Source organism: Netta rufina (assembly GCF_964035555.1).
Source record: "Netta rufina genome assembly, chromosome: 10".
NCBI lineage: Eukaryota > Metazoa > Chordata > Aves > Anseriformes > Anatidae > Netta > Netta rufina.
In genome coordinates this window covers 4,629,350-4,652,148 of record NC_140133.1, presented here as the reverse complement: position 1 = coordinate 4,652,148, position 22,799 = coordinate 4,629,350, and the positions used below count along the sequence as shown (strand labels likewise).

Here is a 22,799-nt window from a genome sequence, read left to right as displayed (position 1 = left end):
TGTAAATAGAAATATGATGGCATGTGCAAATGCTGATAAAGCCATAGTTCTTAGGTATTTTTTGACCCAGCATTCAGCATGGGAAAAGAACTTTCCGCGTGTCCTTTGCATTTGCCCACAATGTTAATTGGCTTCATTAGCAGTACGTCTTGTTGTGTGGGCACTACCTCACATGTGCATTTCTCAGTCCCTGCTAGGTAAAAGGGACAATGGCCTTCAAACTGAGCACCTGCTGATCTTTTGCATGGTGGCCTGATAGGTGCTACAAGACCTGTACAGAAACCCTAGGAGGTGTCTTGTGGTGCTAAGCTAGGGATTGACAACTCTAGGCAAGATTTTTCCTAAAGGAGAAAAAACACCTGATGTGATCTGTCTCTTTGTAAAGACCATGCATGTTCCCTAGTATCCAGCTTTTCACCTCTTCCACATTTTTATGTTTAGGAGGTGGCTTTCATCACTGTTCAAGTGACAAAGGTGGAGGGTTTTGTGCATATGCTGATATCACACTGGCTATTAAGGTAAGAAATATTCTTAAAATTGTATTTACTACTGCTAATGCAAATGGAAAAAAATCTCCACGTTAATTAATGAGAAATCTTTAACATCTTAATCAGAGAAAATATAAACTAGAGATGGATAGGAATAGGAAAATGTTATGATACTTAACGTTTCAGAACACAGTGCATATGCAGCTATTAAGTGGAAGGAAGAATTGCAGGGGTTGCAGGATCTTGAATGTAAATACGAACCACTACAATTGCATTAATAATCCTGAAGAAAAAAAAAAACTACCACTGGCAACAAAAAAACACACTCAAACCAGATTTTTTAATAGCCTCGGCATTAATTATTTCAGCCTTGCGGTTGAACCTGCAAATTCAATGAGTTTCAGTGACTACAATAAAGACTTTGCAGAGACAGAAATCCTTTCTGAATCAAGCTGTGCTGTACAGCCCTCAGAGTAGTTCAAATTCATGAATAAAAACGTGGATGTCTCCAAAATAATCACTGAATGTGAATGAATTCATGTGCTATTTAGCTGTTGAAAGGCTGAAGCAAGAGCTTTCTGCAATTAGAGCTTATTTTTATCAAGTGTACTATGGTATATTTGTGTACTGAAATATTTATAAAATATCAGTAATAATCAAAACATAAAAAAGCCCTAATGACTGCAGCACACTAAATGACATAACACCCTAATTTCTGTACACTGTAATTTGCAGAAAGTAATCCAGTGTTCTATTTTCTCTAGCCTTAAAATACAGATTGAGAAATTATAGCGGATGACAGTTTGTACAAAATCTTTGTTTTTTTACCATGTCTGTATTAAAAGATAGGAGTTTGGCAAAGTTAAGATGTAAAGAATTATTTTTTCTTCACAGACAGGGAATAACAAATGAGTTATACTAGCTTAAAAAGTGACTTTAATGTATACAGTCCCTGCTGTGGCTTTTTTAAAATGGTGGATTTTACACAATCGGATGCCATCAGAATGGCGTGCCTCCCATTCAGCTGATAAGCCTTGTGTGTGCCATCATTTGTGTCTCAGGAAAATGGCTTCTCACCATTTGGGGGCCTACGCAGCTATTGCTTCACCCTGTCCCAACCCACAGTTATTGCTGTGCCTTTCTCCATGCTGTTACTTGTTCCATTCCTGCCTCTGACAGCACCAATGCCACAAATAGCTTCATGGTCCCTAGCTGGACCTGTCCTTTTTGTTTGGCTGGTGTGAAGAGACATACCACCTATGCTTGCATAGAGCCAGCACTGCTATAGCAGCATTTACTTATTTTCCTGGATTTTAATATGTTATTCGGTGCCACTGGGCTTAAGCCCAATGCGGAACCTCCTTCGTAAAACACTGTGTAATGCTGTATGTCCTTGATCCTACATTGTCTGATACCTTTTGTGAGAAAGAGGATATAAATATAAAGCTTTTTCTGCCCTTTCTCCACCAACGTTTCCTACAGATAGGTAAATACTTGCACAGATGGCTGTTCATGCATTTCATACCACGGAAATGTATAGTTTTTAATATGTAATCACAAAAATATGTGAAATAATTAGATCTTTTGTAATCAATTATTTTGGAGTCATTTGGAATACATGCCGTTGAAGCCAAAACTATAACACACTGTGCAAACTTCTAGTCTTCCGTTAATCTGTCACCTGCATTTATAACTATCTCTTCATCTTTTCTTTGCTCGCATATCTAGTTCTTATTTGAGAGAGTACCAGGGGTGTCCAAAGCCACAATTATCGATCTGGATGCTCACCAGGTGAGTAACTTACCTGTATTCAGTACTGCATATGTTTTGCTAGAAGTACAAGTGTGTGATAAAGACCACTTTTCTTATAGTAGCATAAAATGTCAATTCACAGAACACAAAGTTAATCATGGACAATGGAAGTTGTTAACAGTTGAGTTGTTTAATTATCTTATGTTCCAATGGGCTGGTGAGCCAGTTCAATAAAATTAAACTGAGTTGTAGCTCCATCGTGTGGCTAGATGTAAATTTATTTTTGAGTTGCATGTTGATCGGTAGCATATAGTCTGAAGAGTAGTTCAGTATCCCAGAAGAAACTGAAACTTCTTAAAATGGAATTACGGGTAGTTCAGCTGCTTAATTGTTGCTGCAACCTTTGCAGGAGATGAATTTTACCTTCAGTGTTTAATAGAAAGATTGACTTCAGGCTAATGAAGTAAAAAATAAATCTCTACAACTCATAGAGTGATTTTCTGTAGGTACTGAGAACAAACATCCTCTTTAGTAGGATTTTCAAAAAAAAAAAAAAAAAATCCTAAAAGGAAGGAAATGGCATTTTTAGAAAAGCAGTTAATGTGCTAAAATTGTCCAATCTAAAGTACTGAAGATATTTTAGTATGTGTAAATAAATAGCTTATGAAGTGGTTCCATTGCAGTGAAGAAGCCTAAGGGCTTCAGAAGCATTCCGTCTTCTGTCATTTCTCTTATCTGCAAGTTAAGGCATCTAAAATTGCCAGGAAACAAAGGCATAATTCATGCAGCAAAAAGATGTTTTGCATTTCTGATTCTCTGGGCACCTCTGTCAGGTTGTAGATGTTGTTGTTTCTTGTGTCCTTTAAAAGATTTCTAGTATACTTGCTGGCTGTCAGGTGTCATGCTAGTTACCTTGATTGACACTCTAAATCACTCCTTACTGTAATTGTTTCCTTTCTTTTGGGATTAAGAGGTGTGTGAAGTAGTAGCTCAGCAGATCCTTTTGAAGTACGCAGGCATCCCCAAATATTGAGTGTCCCAGTTCTCGGTGCATTTGAGTTTCACCTTTCTGAAGAAAATGGTTGACCAGGAGGCTCTTGTACTCCTAAATGTTTCTGTGTGTACCAAAGGTGCTGAAGAAATATGTAGGAGATGCAGTTTTATAGCCTAAAAAAGTATGATGGATTATTCTAATGCTTCCAGTTCCCCTTTTTCATGTGCATTGACTAGCTTTAGCCATTTGTTTCTGCATTTTGTGATTGTTGTTTAGGAAGTCATAGCAGAAGTATAGCTTAACTATTTGCTGGAAGGTTTGCAAAATCAATGTAAGTGATGTGCCCGAAGTACTGAAGATATTTCTGGTTTCTGTTTCTATGGTTTAAATGAATCACTCTAATAAAGTATTGGTCAGGTCCTATATGATACATTGATTTTGATAAAAGTATCTTGGGGATTGCTGTGAAGAGATATTGTACTTGTTGAAAAAACTCTAAATGAGAACCAAAAGAATACTATTTAAATTCAGATATGGGGTTGGTGGGAAGTACTCAAAATCTGAATTTTCTCTTGAGCATCCAGCTTTCCACCCAATACAATATTTTTGTAGGGAGTTTGTGGTGATAATAAAATGTTCAACAATTAAATTGGGTATTTAGTGTTTCTAATTTTTCCAATGACTACTTATCTCACCAACACGTGAGTTATCAGAAGAACTGCAGTCTGATCTTTTATCCTTGTACTAGGATGTCAGTATCCTTGCATCAGAATCCATTCTGAATGCTGGAAGTGGCATTTCATACAATTGGAAAGTTATCTGTTCTGCAGTCCTGGCCATGGTTGCTTTTGAGATGCTGATGAAAACAATTAGGTTTTAATTTTCACTTATTTTTCTTGTATGTGCAATGAGATCTATAATTACCTTCACAGAGACACTAGGATGCTGATTTTGATAATACCTGCAGCCTTCGGACTGATACTGTCAAAGCCCACAAGGCTCTATACCTCAAAATAACCTTGAAGACTATAAATAAGGAAATGCCACAGGAGTTGTAAATGTTTGGCCTTTGTAGTCTTAATTACCTTAGAATTTGCAGATTATGTAGTTCTGTGTGAGTGTGGTAGAAAGAACTGACTCTGGATTTCCTTTAGGGAAACGGCCATGAGAGGGATTTCATGGATGATCAGAGAGTATATATTATGGATGCGTACAATAGATATATTTATCCGGGGGATGGATTTGCTAAACGTAAGTATAATTAAAATTCATGTTCCAGAATGTGAAAGAATTACTGTAATACTGAACTTTTTTTCATTTACTAAGAAGTCTCCTTGCAAGTATGTTAATGAGATTTATTTATTTATTTTTTTTTTAAGTTCACATTGAACATATCACTTTCAGTGATTTTCTGATATATCACAATAGTGTTAATTCTGTAGCTTTCCCTCACTTCTAGAATGAAGTGTCTTCCTTCGTTTCTGGGATGAATTTCTGGAACACAAGGTGTGGGCATTGTGTGGACAAAAAAAAAGGCATAAGCATCCCTTTATTCACATATCAAATTGTAACATTTCTAAGGGATGAATTAAGACCAAAACAAAGCCCTTGTTAGGAAATAGAAAATACCAAATGTTAGGGGCCCAGGAGGTGAATCTGGTGTTTGCCCTTTGTTTCTCAGTTATTCCTTCAATATGTTTTTCTGAATTCTTTGCTTTTATACATAGTGTCCATTAAAATTGGTAGCAAATTAAATTCACTGTAGCGTAGATGCACATTGTCTAGTCCTACATAGCAATTCAGTTACTGTTTCTTACTTCCATATGCTTGAAATCACTTTCTGCCTAAACTCAGAGGGCTTTGGGGGTTAGGCCTTATCATCATTGAGGCAGATTGTGCTTTCAAAGCTGCTGAAATGATGGGATTGCTACAAATTTTATTGGAGGTTTTTTTTTTTCCTGGGGGGGGGGGGAAAGTGTTGAGCCACATCTGTGATGGTCAGAAAAGTTACTGCCTGAAGAGTCACTCTGTTGTGCCTGTTGCTCTGTACCCTAAATTTGAGCTGCACAGAATGTTTCTTCTGTGTTTCTCCTGATGACCTGGGACTTCTCAAATGCCAGCTGTCCCAGGTGCAGGCCTACTCTGGCAGCAGTACTGTTAGAATGGATCCTAGTTCGATTCAATTCTCAGCCCTCTCTTTTGAAGATGGCAGTACTACCACTCCCTTCCTGCAGATGAAGCATGAGGTGCCGAAAGCTGTGGCCAGAGGCACATGAATATGTAATTCCTTGTAGTTAGAATAAGGGTACCTAAATAAGAATTCACTAAATTCTTGAAAAATTATCATGCTAGATGGCTGGTTGAAAACAAAATCAGAGAGGGAGCCTTTTGAAGGGAGATAAACATGTGACCTGAGAGTTTGAGCCCTTAGCTGCTCCGTCTCTCTGGATCTCTTACTTGTGTTCTCCCCCCTTTATTAGAGAAGTCTATTCTGTACATTTTTCTCTACTTCATTAGGGGGGAAAAAAAAAAAAAAAGACTGACACTGCCTAATGCTTAGCCTTAAGGATCATCATGCTGTTTCCCTGAAAAGAAATGTTTTAGAATTGCACAGAAACTTAGGAAGAAGATAAATGTGAAAAAAGACTATTTCCATGAACACTGGGCTAGAGGACTGACAACCTAAACTCAAAATTCAGGCCTTCAAAAAGCATTGCTGATGGTTAGGGTGTCATTTTACCTGTGCTCAAAGCTTCAGAATTTTATTCACAAGTTAGCAAGAAGTGGATGAAAGGGTATGAAATGCAAAGAGGTGTTGGTTTAACCTCTAGGTCCATCACTGTAAATCAGTAGTCACTCTGATCTGGGTAACAACTAATCAGTGTAATTTTTTGTGTTGGAGATGAAGTCAAGATAACTGCAGCAGTATGGAATCTTATTCCTGTTTGTCTCAAATTTATGGTTTTACTGGAATGACGCTTGTTTGTTCTCTATTCTAATGCATTTACCTCCTTCGTAAAGTTCTCTCCAGCTAGCGGAATCTTCGCCTCGAAGAGCCTCTAGGTGCTGGTCAGAACAGGACAACTTTGCAGACTTTTATAAACACTTATAGAACAATAAGAGAAGAATTCAGGAGAAATAAATTTTGAAAACTAATGTTTGCAGTAAAAACAGTGGAAAGAAAAATAACGTTTTGCTAATGTTGAACAAGGAAAGCAGGGAAATACTACCCGGCAATCACTGGGACAAATAAGTGTCATTGTGTGTTGAATTCCTCCATGCACACTTGGTGGGTTCTGAATCCACACTTAGGATTTAGAGCTCCAAATCATTTAAGTCAAGGCATAGGATATGCTGAGGTGGAGGTTGTATCTTGAAACACCTTTGACATAATTTGATTAATTCATATTTAGCGTTACACATGACTGCCTAAAGGCACGGAAAGCTAGGCTTTATAACCTTGGACTTCTTTCCTCTTCTGCCTTCTCAACCCTTTTCTACTTCTAATGCTTTCCTAGAAGCATTGCAAATAATTTGATTTAAATTAAGAATAGATATTTGCTCCTTCTATTAGGATTATAAGGTAAGAACATTAAATTGGAAACGCTTAGGGCAAAGCTAAATCTTGTTATGCGGAAAGCAGTTCACGTACGTTCATGATCCCTTGCTGTTAAGTTTTCAGTGTTGAGATAAATATCACTGAGACAAATTAAGATGTTTTATTTTTATCTTGTGGTGGTTTTTTTCCAGCTGTTTCTCTGCAAAAACAATTCAGTGTTCTCTTATGCTCTATTCGGATTAATTAAATGATTTTTTTTAAATGATTTCTTTGCTGATTGGTAAATGGATTTGTATGTTGGTCACTTTTCAGTAACATTTTCCACTTGTGCTTTAGAGATTTTTTTTTTCCTGCATTGAGTTCTGTCTTCAATGGAATTTTTTCAAGGTCACCGAACTTGCATTTGCTGCAAAAACAAGTAGCTGAATAATGTTCTTTAATTAAAGATTCTGTGAAAATGTAGTGTATTTACAAAATTTCTCAAAATGTCTTTTTTCATCACTTACATAACTAAGTCTTGCTTTTTTTTTTTTTCCAAAGCAATCCTTTGTTTGCTCAGTAACACTGAAACTTTTTTAGGTGCCATAAAACGCAAGGTGGAATTAGAGTGGGGTACAGAGGACACAGAATATCTGCAGAAGGTGCATACTCACGTGGAAGGAGCGTTAAATGAACTAAAACCTGACATCATAGTTTATAATGCTGGGACTGACATTCTGGATGGCGATCCATTGGGAGGACTTGCTATTTCACCTCAGGTTTGTATAATACTAAAACACATACAGACTCTCACTCTTCAATTAATACTGAAGGCGCTCCTGAGAGTGCATTACTTGTGGCAATTTGTTAGATGAAAGCAAGACACATACCTCAAAGTAAAACCAAAATGTTTTTCTGTTACAGGTGCATCTCCATTGCTCTTTTACCGTATGTTTTCAGTTGTCTTTTTCTGGCTCTAAATATTTCTGTTGTTGTGTGCCTGTTTAAGTATGATATATTTTTCTCTCAAAAATTTTCTCTCTAAAATATACCAGTTTTGAACAGGCAGTGTTCAGAGGGGTGTATGTGTTCACAGTGTGCCTAGCTCTTATTTTTCTTGCGGTTCTGCTCCTGCATCTGGTTCTTTCTCTTTGTCTCTTTTCCCCTCATATAGCACATTTGACACCTTTGTCACCTGCCCCCAGTATGTATCTTACAAGTAACTTCCTCTGTGGCACTTCTGGTTTTTTGAACTGTTCTTCTGGTGTCTTCCAGGTCTAGCAGTTTGTGCAGCCTGTCTGTGCTCTTCAGAAATGAATGTTTTTTCCTCTTTCACCACTCATTTCTCTCCAACTATCACTCTGTTTTTCAGTTCAGTTTAACTGTACTTCCCAATCTAGTTTCAGATTTAATTTTTATTTGTTCTGTGTTGCTGCATAGAGGCCTTCACCTTCCTGAGATAGTGACAGATAGGCACTTTTGTCAAAAAAGAAAGACAGCTCATCCTCCTCAGACAGCATATCAAATCTGTCCTGTTTTTATATTTGATTTTTCTTTTACTGTCTACTGGTTCAATACAGGAAAAAATGCTTTATTGATTTGTGAGCTCTCAGAATCCTTTCTAATCGAGCCATCATTCGATCTGTTCTGTTTTGCAATGCTTTAGTTTTCAAAAGCTCTTCTACAGAGCTCTAGTTCTGTACTGGTTTGTGTTGCCTTTCTGATACAATTCCTCATTCTTCTTGTCTGTCACTGAGCAGCCTGTCCTTCCTTGCTTTCTGACTTCTTGCAAAATCCCTGATGGGTTGGGGTGGAGGAACTTGGGAACTGGTTGGAATCACCAGGTATTGTTTCTGTGACTGTATAAAGGCCTCTCTGGATGAGAAAAGAAGAGCTGAGAGGCTTGGACTTGTTTTTCAGATTGGAGAGGATACTGCCTGAGGTGTAGGATCTCGTGTGGTGGAACGGAGCTTTTTGGGAAGCAGTGGCCATCAAGAGAAATGGAAGCTGGTGCTACATAAGAAATACTTAGATGTGCCCTTTCACATTTCTGACAGGGTGGAACAGTGTTAATCATCAAGAACAATGAGTTGCTGTAGCCTGTTGTATGCCATATAGAAGAAGAAAGATATAAGATGTAGGAAGGAGGGAAAAGAAGGGTAAATGAGCCTTCCAGTCATGAGCAGAGATGAAAGGCAGTGTGTCATTTCTCTTTGCAACCACTGGTTCAGGTGCCTTCTTTTCTCTCTGATCTAGTTGGCTTAGGGAGTGGATGACTTGTTTCACCACATTTGAAATCCCAGTCTATTGGAAATGCTAAAAATGAAGGCATTGACCCTTGAAAGTTCATTTCTTCAAGGCTCATGAGTCCAGTCGTCAGTTGTGGATATTCTTTGTGTTTTTAAAGTCTTGCTATAGTGCTAATTATATGCAAAGTATGCCTCCAAGCTATTGCCAGAAAACATGATATGTAGCAGGTAAGTCCCTCTTAACTTTGTAAATTACAAGTGTGGCAGGCTGTCATTTTCAGTTGATTTTTTTTTTTTTTCTGGTAACAAGCGGGCTGTGGGAGTAAGCCCATGTCTTTTTCCCTCAATTTTTCCAGGATCAGCCACTAGAGATCTTGGAGGAGAAATGAGGCACTCTGGTTCCCCTGAATAGTGACTGCTTCCAGTTCTTGTGTGGGATAGTATTTGCTGATTCCAGTGATGGTTCCCAGGGGATGTACAGCTTGTTCTAGAATTGTTATTTCCTTTAAGGATCTGTTCCTTCAGTTTCCTTTGTCTTGATTTTCTGTTATTAGCCCTTACTCCTACTCTACTCTTTTGCAGAGTTGTCAGACTATACAGAAACTATTACTGGTGCATGGTTTTACAAAATATTTTTCAGCTACATTTGCATATTATTCATTTCCATTTGTTTGTGGTCAATTCGTTTAAAACTTATATTTCCTGGGCAGGAGTTCTTACAGGAATTTACAGTAGGCAACTTCTATCTATTGTATCTTCAAAAACCAAGACAAAGATTTTGTATTTGTTGTTTGTCAAAGGATTTTGCACGTGAAGTTTCTAACAGGGCTTGTAAACTAATTTTTTTTTTCCAATATAAAATGCAGGGCTTAATTGCTGATTAAGCATCCCATACTGCAATTCCATAAACAACAGACTGTCTGTTAGAACTAAAACATCATATTTGTATCACTTTTTTTTGTAACTGTTGTAAACATGCAGGGAATTGTGAAGAGAGATGAAGTTGTATTCAAGGCTGCCAGAAGCCGCAGAATCCCAATCCTGATGGTGACATCTGGAGGCTACCAGAAGAGGACAGCACGGATTATTGCTGATTCTATCCTCAATTTGCACAACCTGGGGCTTATTGATAAAGAATGAGTGGCCAGTGAAGCTGAAAATCCCAAGGTAGAAAAGATGATTAGGGACTCCGTTACAGACTTAACCAACTTGTCACTGTAATAATAAGTTACTAAATTTTAGGAAAAAAATACTGTTTTAGGAGCAGGAAGTCTTCGCATCATTATCAAGGTTAATATAAGAAATTCAGAAAGGACTCAGCTTGCCTTTAAAATAATGTATCACAGATAACACACGGTTGCAGATTAACTCTGTTTAACATCTGAAACTATCTTGAGCAAAGGCAACAAATCCTTTTGAGCTAATTTAGACGTACTCAAGGGGACCTTATTTCAGTTCATAATACTACTGTAGAAAGCTTTAATTGTTTCTTATTGTTATAGGTACTCTATTATATAGAAAGAACTATGCAGTTGTTATCCAAAGACTGTCCCAGACCTATTTCACATGATACGGTTCTGACAGTGGTGGGAGTAATCTGGACTAAATGTATTGACATTTTTCTTAAATACTGCATGTGTGTTCTGCACAGTCTTCAACTGTTGATTTAACACTATCGTGCATTACTATGGAAAACAGTTCAGTTGCTTGGCTTTTAAGCCACAGCCTATTAGAATGGAAGTTCATTAATTTGTATTTTATTCTTATTGATGATAGTGACTTGATAGTACTTTTAAACAGATCAAGAAGTAGAAGATGAAGTATCTTTGGCTTCTTATGCAAATGAGTGGTAAGGGCTCAGCATTAAGTCTGGTTTTTGCCTCTCAAAATGAGGCCTGCATATAAAAAGCAATAGTTACTATGCATTGTAAATCAGACTTAAAAAAAACAAAAAACACTACTATAAAACTAAAACTAATATTAGAGTTCTGAGAATTCTAGCAGAAAACATCACGTAGAAATACAGAATACCTTTTGTTATCACATCATGTATGTGATTGCAGATTCTTGTCCTGAATAAAAAAAATAAGAGTAAATTTTGATGTTTTTTTTCCCCAACTAGTGCTTTTTAGTTGCTTGAAGACTAGTGGTAGTCGTAGCTGCAGTTGCAGTAACCAAATTGTTCGTATTTAAATAAAATACTGTGAAATTTCTACATTAAGCTAATTTAATAACCATATACGAGAGCTTCTAGGAGGTACTGCAATTTGAGAGCAAAATAATGTATTCAGAAGCAAATTTGGTACATTAACTCTAAAGATTGTTTTATTTAAGTTGGTATACTTTGTATTAAGTACTGTTTGTAGCATTGGGTCATAAATGTACTAAAGTGTATATTTTGCAAGAGCTTTTTTTAACTTCCGAGTATCACTGATTTGTAGTACAAGTTTAATGTATTTCTGTGAAGGGACACCAATATTTTCCTTGTGGTGGAATCAGTATGTAAGTTATTTGAGGAATGTTTAATTCTAATCAGAATACTTACCTCAGTTGTTATTTTTTGATTTATGGGGTTTGTTAATTGTAAGAACTTGCACACTTGCTATAAATATCTGCTTTAAAACAGAATTGGCATATTGCACTAATATTGAGTTGCAACACTGTTATTAAAAGGCACTTTTAAATTTCTTACTATATGGGTGGTCAATGTACAACTAATGTTGAGATTTATTTTTTCTATACTGTGTTACTGAAGGATGTTGCTATTCTTTCATATAATTTTTATAAAATTAAACTACGTTTCTATGAACTAAGCCCCTGTAATAGTACCATATGGTCTTTTCCCAAATACATTGTGTTTGTGTTTATATGTTTGTTTTTCCTCAGTGGAGATTAAAATCATGTTGAATATTGCTGATTGACTTCCTTCACTTTGCACGTATTTTTGCTGTCAAAAATGTTGAATGGAACACTATTAGAAAGACAGGAAGATACATTTTTCCATAATTAAAATGTAGCTAAAACTGCAGCGAGTCTTAGGGGTGGATAATTCAGTGTTCCTCAACAGTGGAGGACTTCTGAGTTAATGTGTTCACCTCATAAAGTGACCTCGGGAGTTTGGTATCCAAACACACTTTAACAACTCATCAAGAGGTGTTAATTTGGAATTAGAAAACAACTTTATATTCTATTGCCTATATTATAACTCCTATTTTAATTATTTTATTACAGGTATTGAACTGTAAACTAAGATTCTGTTAAGACTGAAACAGTTTTTTAGTCCTTTTTTCTGAAATTATTGATTTCAGAAAAATTCAAAATATCTATTTCAAGTTATTGAAATAAATATTTGCAGAAGAACCTATTAGCTTTCAAAGGCTTGTGTAAAACTTACGGTCTCTATTGTGTAAAATAACTCGTGGCCGCATTTTGTGTTTGGCAAATGCAACGCATTCATACTTTTTAATTTTTCAATTTAGTGTAATACTAGATTTGTCAGAAGCAGAAGATGAATTCCCACATGTTAAGAAGCTATACCAAGACAAATGTCAACAGTTCCTCAGAAAGAATTGATAAAACTGTTTCTAAGTTGAATTTAAACTTCAGATATTGTATGATTCATAACTAATGTAGTGTTATCATTAGGCAAAGATGCAATGAATTTTTTGTCATGGAAACATTTGCAGGTGTCGACAACCATCAGAATTTTTAGCTTCAGTAAAAATTTTTGTGGAACACGAAGAACTATGAGGCACTTAGGATAATGCTGTATAGTCAGATTTTGTTGAGAAAATAGGAGATATTTCTGGTTTTGTTTTTGTGTTGGAGTCTTTTTTAATTGCAGTTGTAACTCTAAAATCTTCCCATAAAAGGGAGGAGTGTTTCAGAACTGATACCCGAACTTACAACAAAAAACATCTCTTGAAGAAAGGCTGGTAGGTCCTCTTTCATAATAAGACAATGGTTCTGACTCAAATTATTGAAGAAAAAAATAGGCTTGTCTAATAGCTTACAGTTAATGTACAAATGAGTTTCTGCTTAGTTGTCTACCATTGGAATGTATTTAATAAAATGAGAAGAGTTGATGCTGTCATACATCTGGTTTGACAGTTGGTATGTTGACTTCCAAGCTTTTGTCTCTCTTCTTTTACAATCCAGGTATGGTGCAGAAGTTGGCGTTTGAGGCACTAGGCATTGTGTTAGCAGTCTCACACTGATTACATTTTAGTGTTACATTATTACATGGTAACGTCAAATTCTTTATTGACCTTCAGGTTGAGATTTTTTTAAATTTTTTGAACATCCTGGATTCTGAAGTCCCAGATTTATGAGGAAAATTTTGATAAATGCTGTCAGCTGCAATTGTGATAAAATACGGAGTTTAAGAACATGAGTTGGTAGTCAGCTTATTGTGTGCAGGGTGGGGAATACGTACACGTATTTTTGGTAAATAATACCTGTCTGGGCACCCCAGTTCCCTACTCCTTGCTGGTCTTCGCAGCTTGAGAAGCCCAAGGGTTCTTAAACTGCCCCTGGCCTTGTCCTGCTGTCTGAGGAAGTTTTTCACCAGTATTACTGTCCTCTCTTGTGCATACGAGGTACGCAGTTCTTTTCAGTGCTGGCTGCATGCTTTCTTGTCGTCTGTGAAGTGACACAAATGTCTTGTGCCTTACATACTATATAACTTCGTCCTACATGCAACATAGCGTGGGAGCACACTGACAAACCCAGATGTAGTTAAGGTAGTAATTTTGGATATGCTATTCTGCCAGGAGCTGCAGGATCTTGCTGAGTTCAGAAAGCTGCTGGGTCTAGGGTCTCGGCACTGTGTGCTGTGCCAGTTGTTGAATAACTGCAAACATTTTCCATTCTAGAAAACTGCTTTGCAGAAGAAGGAAGTTCATGTTCTATCTTTACCCAATGGGAAATGATCTTTCTTATGCTCCCTGGCTGATTATGAAGTGCAAAGCATATCAGAAACAGTAATAAAGGGCCTAACCCCAAGTGATGTTCTACCCCGATCTTGCCCTGAATTTAGCACTGCTTGTGTCTTCCACAGCTGGAGGCAGGCCCAAAGTTTTCTGCTATGTACTCACCTTTATCTTTAAATAGGTGTGACTTGGATGTTTTTGTTTTCCATTGATCATGATATTTTTGGTAATCTCTTGGATTTCCCATCCAGTGTTCATCCAGTTTTCCTTTCCTTCTGTACAATTTTGCCAAAGTAATTTTTTTTTTCCTGGAGATTATTAGAATTAACTGAAAAGAGATGTGACATCTTGGTAAGCAGTATGAAGGACTAATTCTTACTGCTTGGCTCTATGCTTACCACAGCAGTGAGAATAGGAGGTTGTTTTTACTCAGCTTCCAACTCATTGCGAGCATGGTACTTACCTTTAGATGGTACCCACCTTTAGATTGTGCTTAGAAAAAAGTAAATAATCCCTGCCTTGCTTGCTTACCACATCCTGAATGTGCAAAAATGCTGTATCCTGCATATAATAGTGACTTTCTGAAACTGCAATCAGAATATGGCAGTATGACAGAACTTAATTGAAAAGATTGATTTGATATAGATGTTGAATAGGAGATGACTGTGGTGGGGCTGTGACTCTGACTTACTAGCCTGCTGCAGTTCTGACCTCTCCCAACATCTCATCTGAGATCAAACTTCTGTTTGGAGGTGGAGTAAGCACGGCTTTGGAAAGACCACTAGTGATGAGGCACATCTTGTGTTATCACTCCTGCAGTATTTTTATTTGGACAGTGCAATGGTCTGTGGCACTCATTTCCTTTTCTTTTTTTTCCCCTTCAAAACTAACATTACATGTAATTAGTTCAACTGTGTTGTCAGATACAAAGCTAGTTACATGTTTCCGTTAATCAGATCCAAACTCTTGTTTTATTTTGCTGTTGAACATAACATCCTTTGAGCTTTACTGGAACTGATTATCTTTATTTTGGAAATTCATGTTTGGCATAAAAATGGGGGGGAGGAAGGGGATGCATTCAAGACCAGCCTAAAAGGATATTTAATGTCTTTATGGTGTCTTCAAGTTAGTATTTAGTAGAGTTATAACATGCAATGCTTTGTAAGAGCAAAAAGATGTCACCTTTCTTGAAGTTTTGCCATCTTAAGAAAGACTGGAGTTAATCCAAAAGGTAGTTTGTCATTTGGCCTGTGGTTTTACCCTTGTGGTTTTACTCTGTAGCTGCCACTACAGAGGAGGGCAAGATGGACGTAAGGTAAAAGCAGAGAAGAAACAAGGAAACTGAAAATTTCTGAAGTGAAAAGCCATAGCCTGCTCTCTACTTTCCTTACATACGGCATGACATTTGAGAGCTGCAGCCAACAGGAGATTCCTAGCTTTCTGTATGAACCAAGTAGTATCTTGTTGGTATCTGCATTTTTATTTACATCTTCCACAGCTTTTCATTCTTTACTAATCTTTCCTATGGCTGCCACCCATCAAAAGTGTCACTGAGAAACTGCTGCTTTTTTATGATGGTGCCCAGGACTTTGCGTGGGTGCCACTCTCCAGTGGCCAGATACCTCTGGTACTGATGCTTGGCGGCTGACTTACACTTTACAGCTGCATCCAGCTATTTACAAGTTCCCCACAGAGAAGCTTAGTGGAGTTTAGGCTTGTTCATATCGGTCCTCAGTTACAGCTGCTACTGCTTGTTTTGTGTATGAGATCTTCTGAACTGGGTGTGTTAAGGCAGGCGCTGTGTGTGTACCTGAGAGCCTGAGGAAGTGGCATGGGTACACAGCAACTCCTATTGATAATTGTGTTTTAGGATAAGCAGCTCAGTGGGGTCCCAATTCAGAAAGATGTTTGCTGCCTGAATAGAAGTAATTCGTAATAGCTTGTTCAGGAAGGGAAACCGTGTTTGATTTTAATTTGGTTCCTTTAAAAATCAAAACAAGCTGACAAATACCAGAAGTAAATGGAGATGTATTTTTTCTGTGGGACTTCCAAAAACTAGTGTGTCTGATGGTTCTCAAATTCGAGATCTTATGCTTGTTTTGGAGTGCTATTGTAAATGAGATGAGTTAGTCTTTGCCAAGACAACATCCTGTGATAATCAGAGAAGTGCAGATTAATCGAAAGCAGAGGGGAAGGCATAGCTGCAGGTGACATGATGCAACTGCTACGATCGTTCCCAGTTTCATATGGTGATGCTGCTCTGGCTTAGCAGAGGAAGTATGGGTATAATGAGACACAGCCCTGCTTGTTGCTTTGTAGGCATGAAAAGATGGTGAAGTTATGAAGCAAATAAGCTGGTCTCAATATTCTAATTCCCGTTTGCTTTCTTTTTCCAGAACACTTAAATTTTAATTATTTGAACACTGCAAGACCCAAGTGATGTTTCTTAAAAACCCGTAGATTCTTATAGGCTTTGTTGTAGCGCTCATAGGAGGTCTCAAGCTGGTGCCACGAGTGTTGGCCGCGGCTCAGCTGTAGCCTAGCAGGGTGCATGAGCACAGGCAGCCCCTTGGGCCCCCCAAGGAGAGGTTCTCTGCACAGCTCAGCAGCTCCGGCCCCTGTCTGTAAGTCAGGTGTGGTGATACAACTCTGAACCTGCTCTGGTCTTAGCAATGCCATGCATCAGTTTTTGGGTAGCCCCATGAGACCTCACGATGCACTGCCTGTTTTAATGCGAGTTTGTAACAGTTTCCTAAAGTACTAGTAGAGGAAATCCTTAAACTATTGGAAGTTGCAAACAGAAATATTGATGGAACTAACTTCTTTTTTTTTTTTGGATGAATCGCTTAAGCTTCATGGTATACTAGCTCTGAAATTAATTCTGAGGTGAATTCTCCTGCCTACTGTTTCTCAAAGTCACCTTTTTTAATTAAAGAAAAAACGAAACTTCTGGACACCTTGTTGGCAGTTCTAAATGTGGAACTTGGAGAAAATGCTTTAAAGATTTGTACTTATGTTTGCAATTAATGTGCTTAATGTAATTCCTACCGTGTTGGGATCAGAGAACAAAATTCTACAAACACAAGTTAGATATACTCACATTTCAAAAAAATATTGTGTGATGAGATTGTAAAGCCAAAGTAGTGTTTCACCTCATACCATTCAACAGATTTTTATTATTAATATTTTTTTATAAGGAGGAAAGCCCACTTTGGGCCTTTTTTCTTTCTGGTATGCAGTATCATCTGCTCTGTAAATGACGCTAATCTTTTGTCTTTTTTTTTTTTTTTTTTCCTCATCTGTTATTGTTTCTAGATGTAAACATTGTGTCAGCAAGATGCAGTTGTGGAGTGGAAGCCATAGTAAAACTCAGCTGTGCTTTGATTTCTGGAGGGATAGAACATACATTCCAGACAATTTGCTTCTAATTCCATCTTCTCCTCACTCCTTATGATTACTGACTCATAAATCCATCCAGTCGCAAGACAGTAAAGTAACTCTGCACGGTAACTCAAATAAATAACAAAGGTAAACCAGTACATCTCAAGCAAACTTTCCATGTGATTCCTTCCATTTCTTGTTGAGAGTGTTAGAAAGCTTTAGGAGTTCCCAGAAAGGAGCTTTTTTAATGCTATTTGCAAGTTGGAAATGCCCAAAGTTTCAGACTTGTATTTTATAGATCTATGAAAGAGCTGTGCATGCTTCACCCAAGCCTTGGTTAGCAGAAGGTACAAGTTTTACAGAGAATACAGCGAAAGCTGTATCATGATGTAAAAACGAGTACAATGTGCAGTGACTATGTTAAAAGGCAGGAGAAGTCTCTTGTATTTTCTCTAGTCTGCATTGCTCTTGAGGGAGTATTATATTGAAACAAAACTGATCAGTGGTAGAGCTGTAGAGGAGCTGTAGAGATTCCATGGTTCATCAGGGTTTCACACCATTCGTTGTGATTAGATACAAGATGATATGCTGATAAATTAATTTGAAAACCGCTAAGTCCTCTGCTGAACTGTGACTACACAACTCATATAACTTCTAATGGAGATGTATCTGCTGCTGAGGACAGTTTTCCATTTATTGTCTTAAAAGTCCAGAGAGTAACTACATGCTTTATAATCTAGTCTAATTTCATTTGGTTGATTAAAATGTGAGCTGTATTTCCTTACTGGTTAAGTGGTGTGGGAGGGACGTGACACCCCATGTTCAATGAAAGATGTGCTGTGGGAGAAATGTTATGTCTAAGGAAAGTGACAGTTTTCTGAATGCATAGTTACTTAAACCATAAGACAAGGATGAAGAGCAAAGCTTGATTTAATGCTATTTAAAAACTTTCCAGAACTCTTGCTTTCTCACAGAAGTTAGGTGTCTGTAGCAATTACAGCACACTATGTGTAAGTGTTCAGGGTATGTACAAGGCTATGCAAAAAGGACCTGATTTTAATGAAGTTACAGTGTGTTTCCTAAAGTGTTACGGAAGGAGAACTTCTAAATTTTACATGACAAGAAGTATAAGACCCACTCTTCACTTCGTATGCAAAGTTGAAATGAAACTTGAGTTCTGAGATAAATTACGGTCGGAATGGAAGGGCAGCTGTAAAGGTGAGTCTCCTACTGTACTGGTATGTTAGAATACCTCACTATAGACAATAGTTTTTAGCGCATTTGTCTGATTTTTATATAGTATTTCCAGACAGACATTTTCTTGCACGACAGCCAGCAGTTTAGCTATCACTCTGATGCTCATTGAATAATAATATCTGCAGTAAACATACTTAAGGTTGTAGTCTCAAGTTACTCTAAATTGAAATCTGAATACACTGCATTATTAAAATCATTATGGTTATTAATCACTGCTCAGATAGTAACAGTACTATAAGAAATAGTGAACTGTCTGAATTGGCAATTAAGGTGCTTTATTTGATTTGCAAAAAGAAAAGCTAGGTAGCCTCATTTTATGGAAATTCCTGGTTAATAAAGGAAGAGGTAGTACAAACGATCATTGTTAGCCTTTTCATTTTGCTGCTTGTTGTTTAATAGGTGCAAATTGCTGTTCATTCTGTCTGCTCATGAAAATGTAATTTGCACAGATGGACAGCATACACAAAGCAGGAATGTGAATGGCAAGAGTCACAGTAGAAACGTGTAGCCTTCCATGCCAGTGTACTGATTAAGTTAAAGGGTTTCATGAAGTGTGGCAGCAGTAGTGCTGATGAACTGCAGACATGTTTTTAAAGCTGGCTTCATATGCTTGAGAACAATACAAAGAGCTCAGGAAGTTTACCTTATTTTGACCTCAGAAAAGTAAATGTGTATGTTTGAAAGTTAACAAGCTATAATAGATACATTCTTCACTGTGTAGTTGCAGTAATTCTATCTTACTTTTAAATACCTGAGGTTCTTGATGTAATGGGTCTATACAGCCTGAGAAATAAAGCTGAGTCACTGAATGAAGAATGCAATAAACTGCATTCAAAACAATTGCCATCTGTTTTTTTTATATTCTTCTTTATTAAAACTGGAAGGCTGATTTTTCCCAAATGGTACAAGAAAAATTGGGCATTCTTGTGTTGTGGTCGTTCTCAAATTGTTTGCCACTACAGAGTTACACACGTTCTCTCCCTTTCATACTGTTAAGCTTCCTCAAAATATTTGCTGAAATTAAACATTTTCAGGGTGTGGGCAAAACCAAAGACTAACCTTTTATTTTTTCCTTAGAGATGAGCAATCATTACTTAGGCCTCACCTCATGCAGTCTTAACTAAATATGATGTACTTTTATTTGAGTGATTTGTTATTAAGGACAATTTTATTAAAGAAGGAAGAGGGAATGGCAAGGGATGGTAGTTATTGCTTTTTTTTCAAAAAAAAAAAAAAAAACGTTTGTAAGCTTTAATTCACATACAATATTTTTCCAGTTAAGGACAAGGAATGTTTCAGCTTAGATGTGGACAACATAAGCCTATAAAGCATTGGCAAGGTCAGAGCTAACAAAGTTGGGCCTGATTTATTGTGCATTTCTACAACAAGGACAATGTTTGGAGGGTTGGATATGATTTAGTTTTCACCACTGAAGGACTGCTAGGAGGAAAAAACAACAAATTACCATACAGTGGATGTGTTGAAATCAATAGTGGTCACACAACAGAGGTACAACTCTTGGTTGTTTTTTTTGTTTGTTTGTTTGTTTTTGAGGCATGCTCAAAGACCTTGAAATTTTAGACTATGGAAAATTTAGTCTTTTAGTGTGCCTCAGTAAAATATCTTTGAGGTGCAGTGGGTTGACAAACATTTGCTTCCACAGTGGACAATGTTATTGTCCCCACAAAATGTATGTGCTCCTTTAGTTCTTGTGTGCTCACAACATCTTAGAAGCCTGGCCTATGGTGTTTTGGAGGTGAGAGCATCCTTTTGGTGCCCCACACTATAGCTGGTTGCAGACATTTGGAAATGTGGAAGTGTATTTTTTTATATATAATTCTCAGCACTGTTTTAGAGAGTGTACAGGAAATCATGGGCTCATTTTAGTCATCAAGAACAGTTCTAGGTTTGATGGGGGAGTAATATCCAAGCAGCTATATTTTGATAGTAGTTCAGACTGGGGAGAAGAATAATATTGTCTCTCGCCCTTGTCCAGCGACTGTTAATCAGTGCTGTCTGAAGTCAGAAAGCTAACATTGCTCTGCACAGGCAGGGGGAAGACCCTGAGGCCATCAGAGAATGGCAGCGAGTGAAGGTTATGTTAGACTCGAATTTGATTGTTCTAATGCTTAGAAATGTTCTTCTATTCGTTTGTTTTTGGCTTTAATCTTTTCCTTCCCTTGTGGGCAGCAGCTCAGGTTTGCCAGGCTGGACTCGTGATGATCTAGCACTTACAGCTCTGGTTGTATTTCATTTCTTTCTTCCTCTGCTGTAGCTGCTTTGCAGTTCATCTACTTAAACGCGAGTGGAAAAGGCTTTGCAAATCAAAGAGCTGGCTCAGTTCTCTGACAATTTGGAAGAGTTCCACTGAGAATAAAATTGTAGATCTGAGAAATATGCTGCTTTCGTAATGATACTTCCCCTGATTCTGTGAAAATAGTTTGCTTCTCTTTTGCACTCTATATGGGTGGTTTTCAAGCTGCTCTTTAGTGGAAGAGTGGAGGATGAAGTCTCTGTGTCATCAACCAGAAGTCAGGTCATTTTTAGTGCCAGTTAATGTGTAAATGGAAGAATGCTTTGTGTGAAAGTTCCTCTTTGAAAGTACCCGCATGTTACCAAGTATGTGGCATCCTGCTCTGCTTTACCTGCGCCTAGTCTGTATATCCCATGAAGAAATCAGTACACGTTTCTTTGAAAACATGTAATCTTTAATCTTTAAATTATTGTGCTGTTTAGAAATTGATGAAACTATAACTAGTTATAACGAGTGCAACAAAAACAGTAGGAAATATATGGATACACAGTGGCTGAGGAGTTCAAATCTGACAATTGGAAAGACTTTCTCCTGTGAGTAACTAACTTGGAAAGCCAGAGTGAGGCGACAAATCCTAGAAGCTAATTCTTTTGCTAGAGACCTTATAGGGGACTTTGTTTTAGCCTATCTAAATAAAACTCTTGTTGTGCCTAACAAAACTTGTACAAATTTCAACAAGCCATTTTGATGTTAAATGATATTTCATCTACTTTTGCTTGTTTTAGAAAGTCATTTTGTAGACCTGTGTGGTGGATTACCAAGACCCTCAATACTCTTTCTGTACTCCTTCACAAGCTTGAGCAGAGGTGTAAAAAACCAAAACAAAACAACACAGATTCAGTTTTGATTGCGTGGAAATTAAAGAGAAACCTATCATAATTGTTGGTATATGCATACATATAATTATTTTGCAGTGCGTGATGGCTGTTCAACCAGTTTCTGCTTCAACCAAGGATTGTACAATTCCTTCTTCCTCACAAAAAGAGGCTGCGTAGGAAAATTTTAAGCTTGCCTTTTTGTCAGCAAGATAACTTCCTTCACACTAGCTTCACATTCATGGTTTTATGGCCATAAATTACTAATGTGTAACCAAACCATGGAATTTAAAAAACAATATAGAAAAGAATATAGAATATTCTCCATATTTTAAGAGTTCTTTTTGTTTCTTGCTAGTTCCAGAATCTGTGGCTGAAAACAATAGCCATTATTGTCATGAAGATAAAATCTCTGAGAGGGTGTATGATAGGAGAAAGGCTCCAAATTAAGCATGTGATGGTTGAGTAGTGGCTAATTATCTTTTCCGTCTGTTACCTAACAGAATTTTGTAACAGTGGGATTTAAGGTTTGTCAATTTTGACTATCTTTCTAAACCTGGACATCTCTGCCAAGGCCAACAATGAAATGAGCACATTAAGATAATAAATCTCCAGTGAACAGACTAAGTTATTTATTTTGGATGAACGAGGTTACATGTAAAACTGGTGTGTGTTTTGGTTTGATTGGTTATTGGAGGTGGGAGAGCTTTAAGAGTTGAATGCTTTTATAAAAAGCTTTAGTTGTGGGAACGTTTCAGTCTGAAACGTGAAAGAATGCAGACCTTTCAAAATATGGTATGTGAGAAAAATGTATGATTTAGTGTTTCCATTTCCATAGAGGAAATAGCAATACTTTGCTTGAACCAAATGATAAATTTCCTTTAGTCATATGATGATGAGAGAAATAAAAACCCTCTAATTTTTTTCAAAATAGTTGAGGGAAAAGTTTAAGTGTCTTAAAAGTAACCTGCTGTATACAAGGACTTGGAATATTAGTCCTTAAAAAAAGGATCACATTTTTTTTCTATTTCTAAAAGAAACTGCCCTAGAAAATAACTGTTTATCAGAATTTGAATTGGG

The 22,799-nt window shown here is 37.2% G+C and overlaps 1 protein-coding gene across 3 annotated transcripts in view; it reads left to right on the top strand.

The window, feature by feature from the left end:
• The window catches only part of HDAC11 (histone deacetylase 11), a 33,742-nt gene extending 16,291 nt beyond the window's left edge, over positions 1 to 17,451 (top strand). The window contains exons 6-10 of one of the 3 annotated variants that reach the window (XM_084292801.1): positions 442 to 518; positions 2,217 to 2,279; positions 4,389 to 4,485; positions 7,373 to 7,551; positions 17,268 to 17,451. In XM_084292801.1, coding sequence (XP_084148927.1) covers positions 442 to 518; positions 2,217 to 2,279; positions 4,389 to 4,485; positions 7,373 to 7,551; positions 17,268 to 17,273 — 422 coding nt within the window. In that variant the 3' untranslated portion in view covers positions 17,274 to 17,451. Of the gene's footprint in view, positions 1 to 441; positions 519 to 2,216; positions 2,280 to 4,388; positions 4,486 to 7,372; positions 7,552 to 7,696; positions 7,830 to 10,002; positions 11,839 to 17,267 lie in introns of those variants that run through there. The other 2 variants (XM_084292799.1, XM_084292800.1) reach the window with 2 other exon arrangements.
• Positions 17,452 to 22,799: the final 5,348 nt, after the last annotated feature.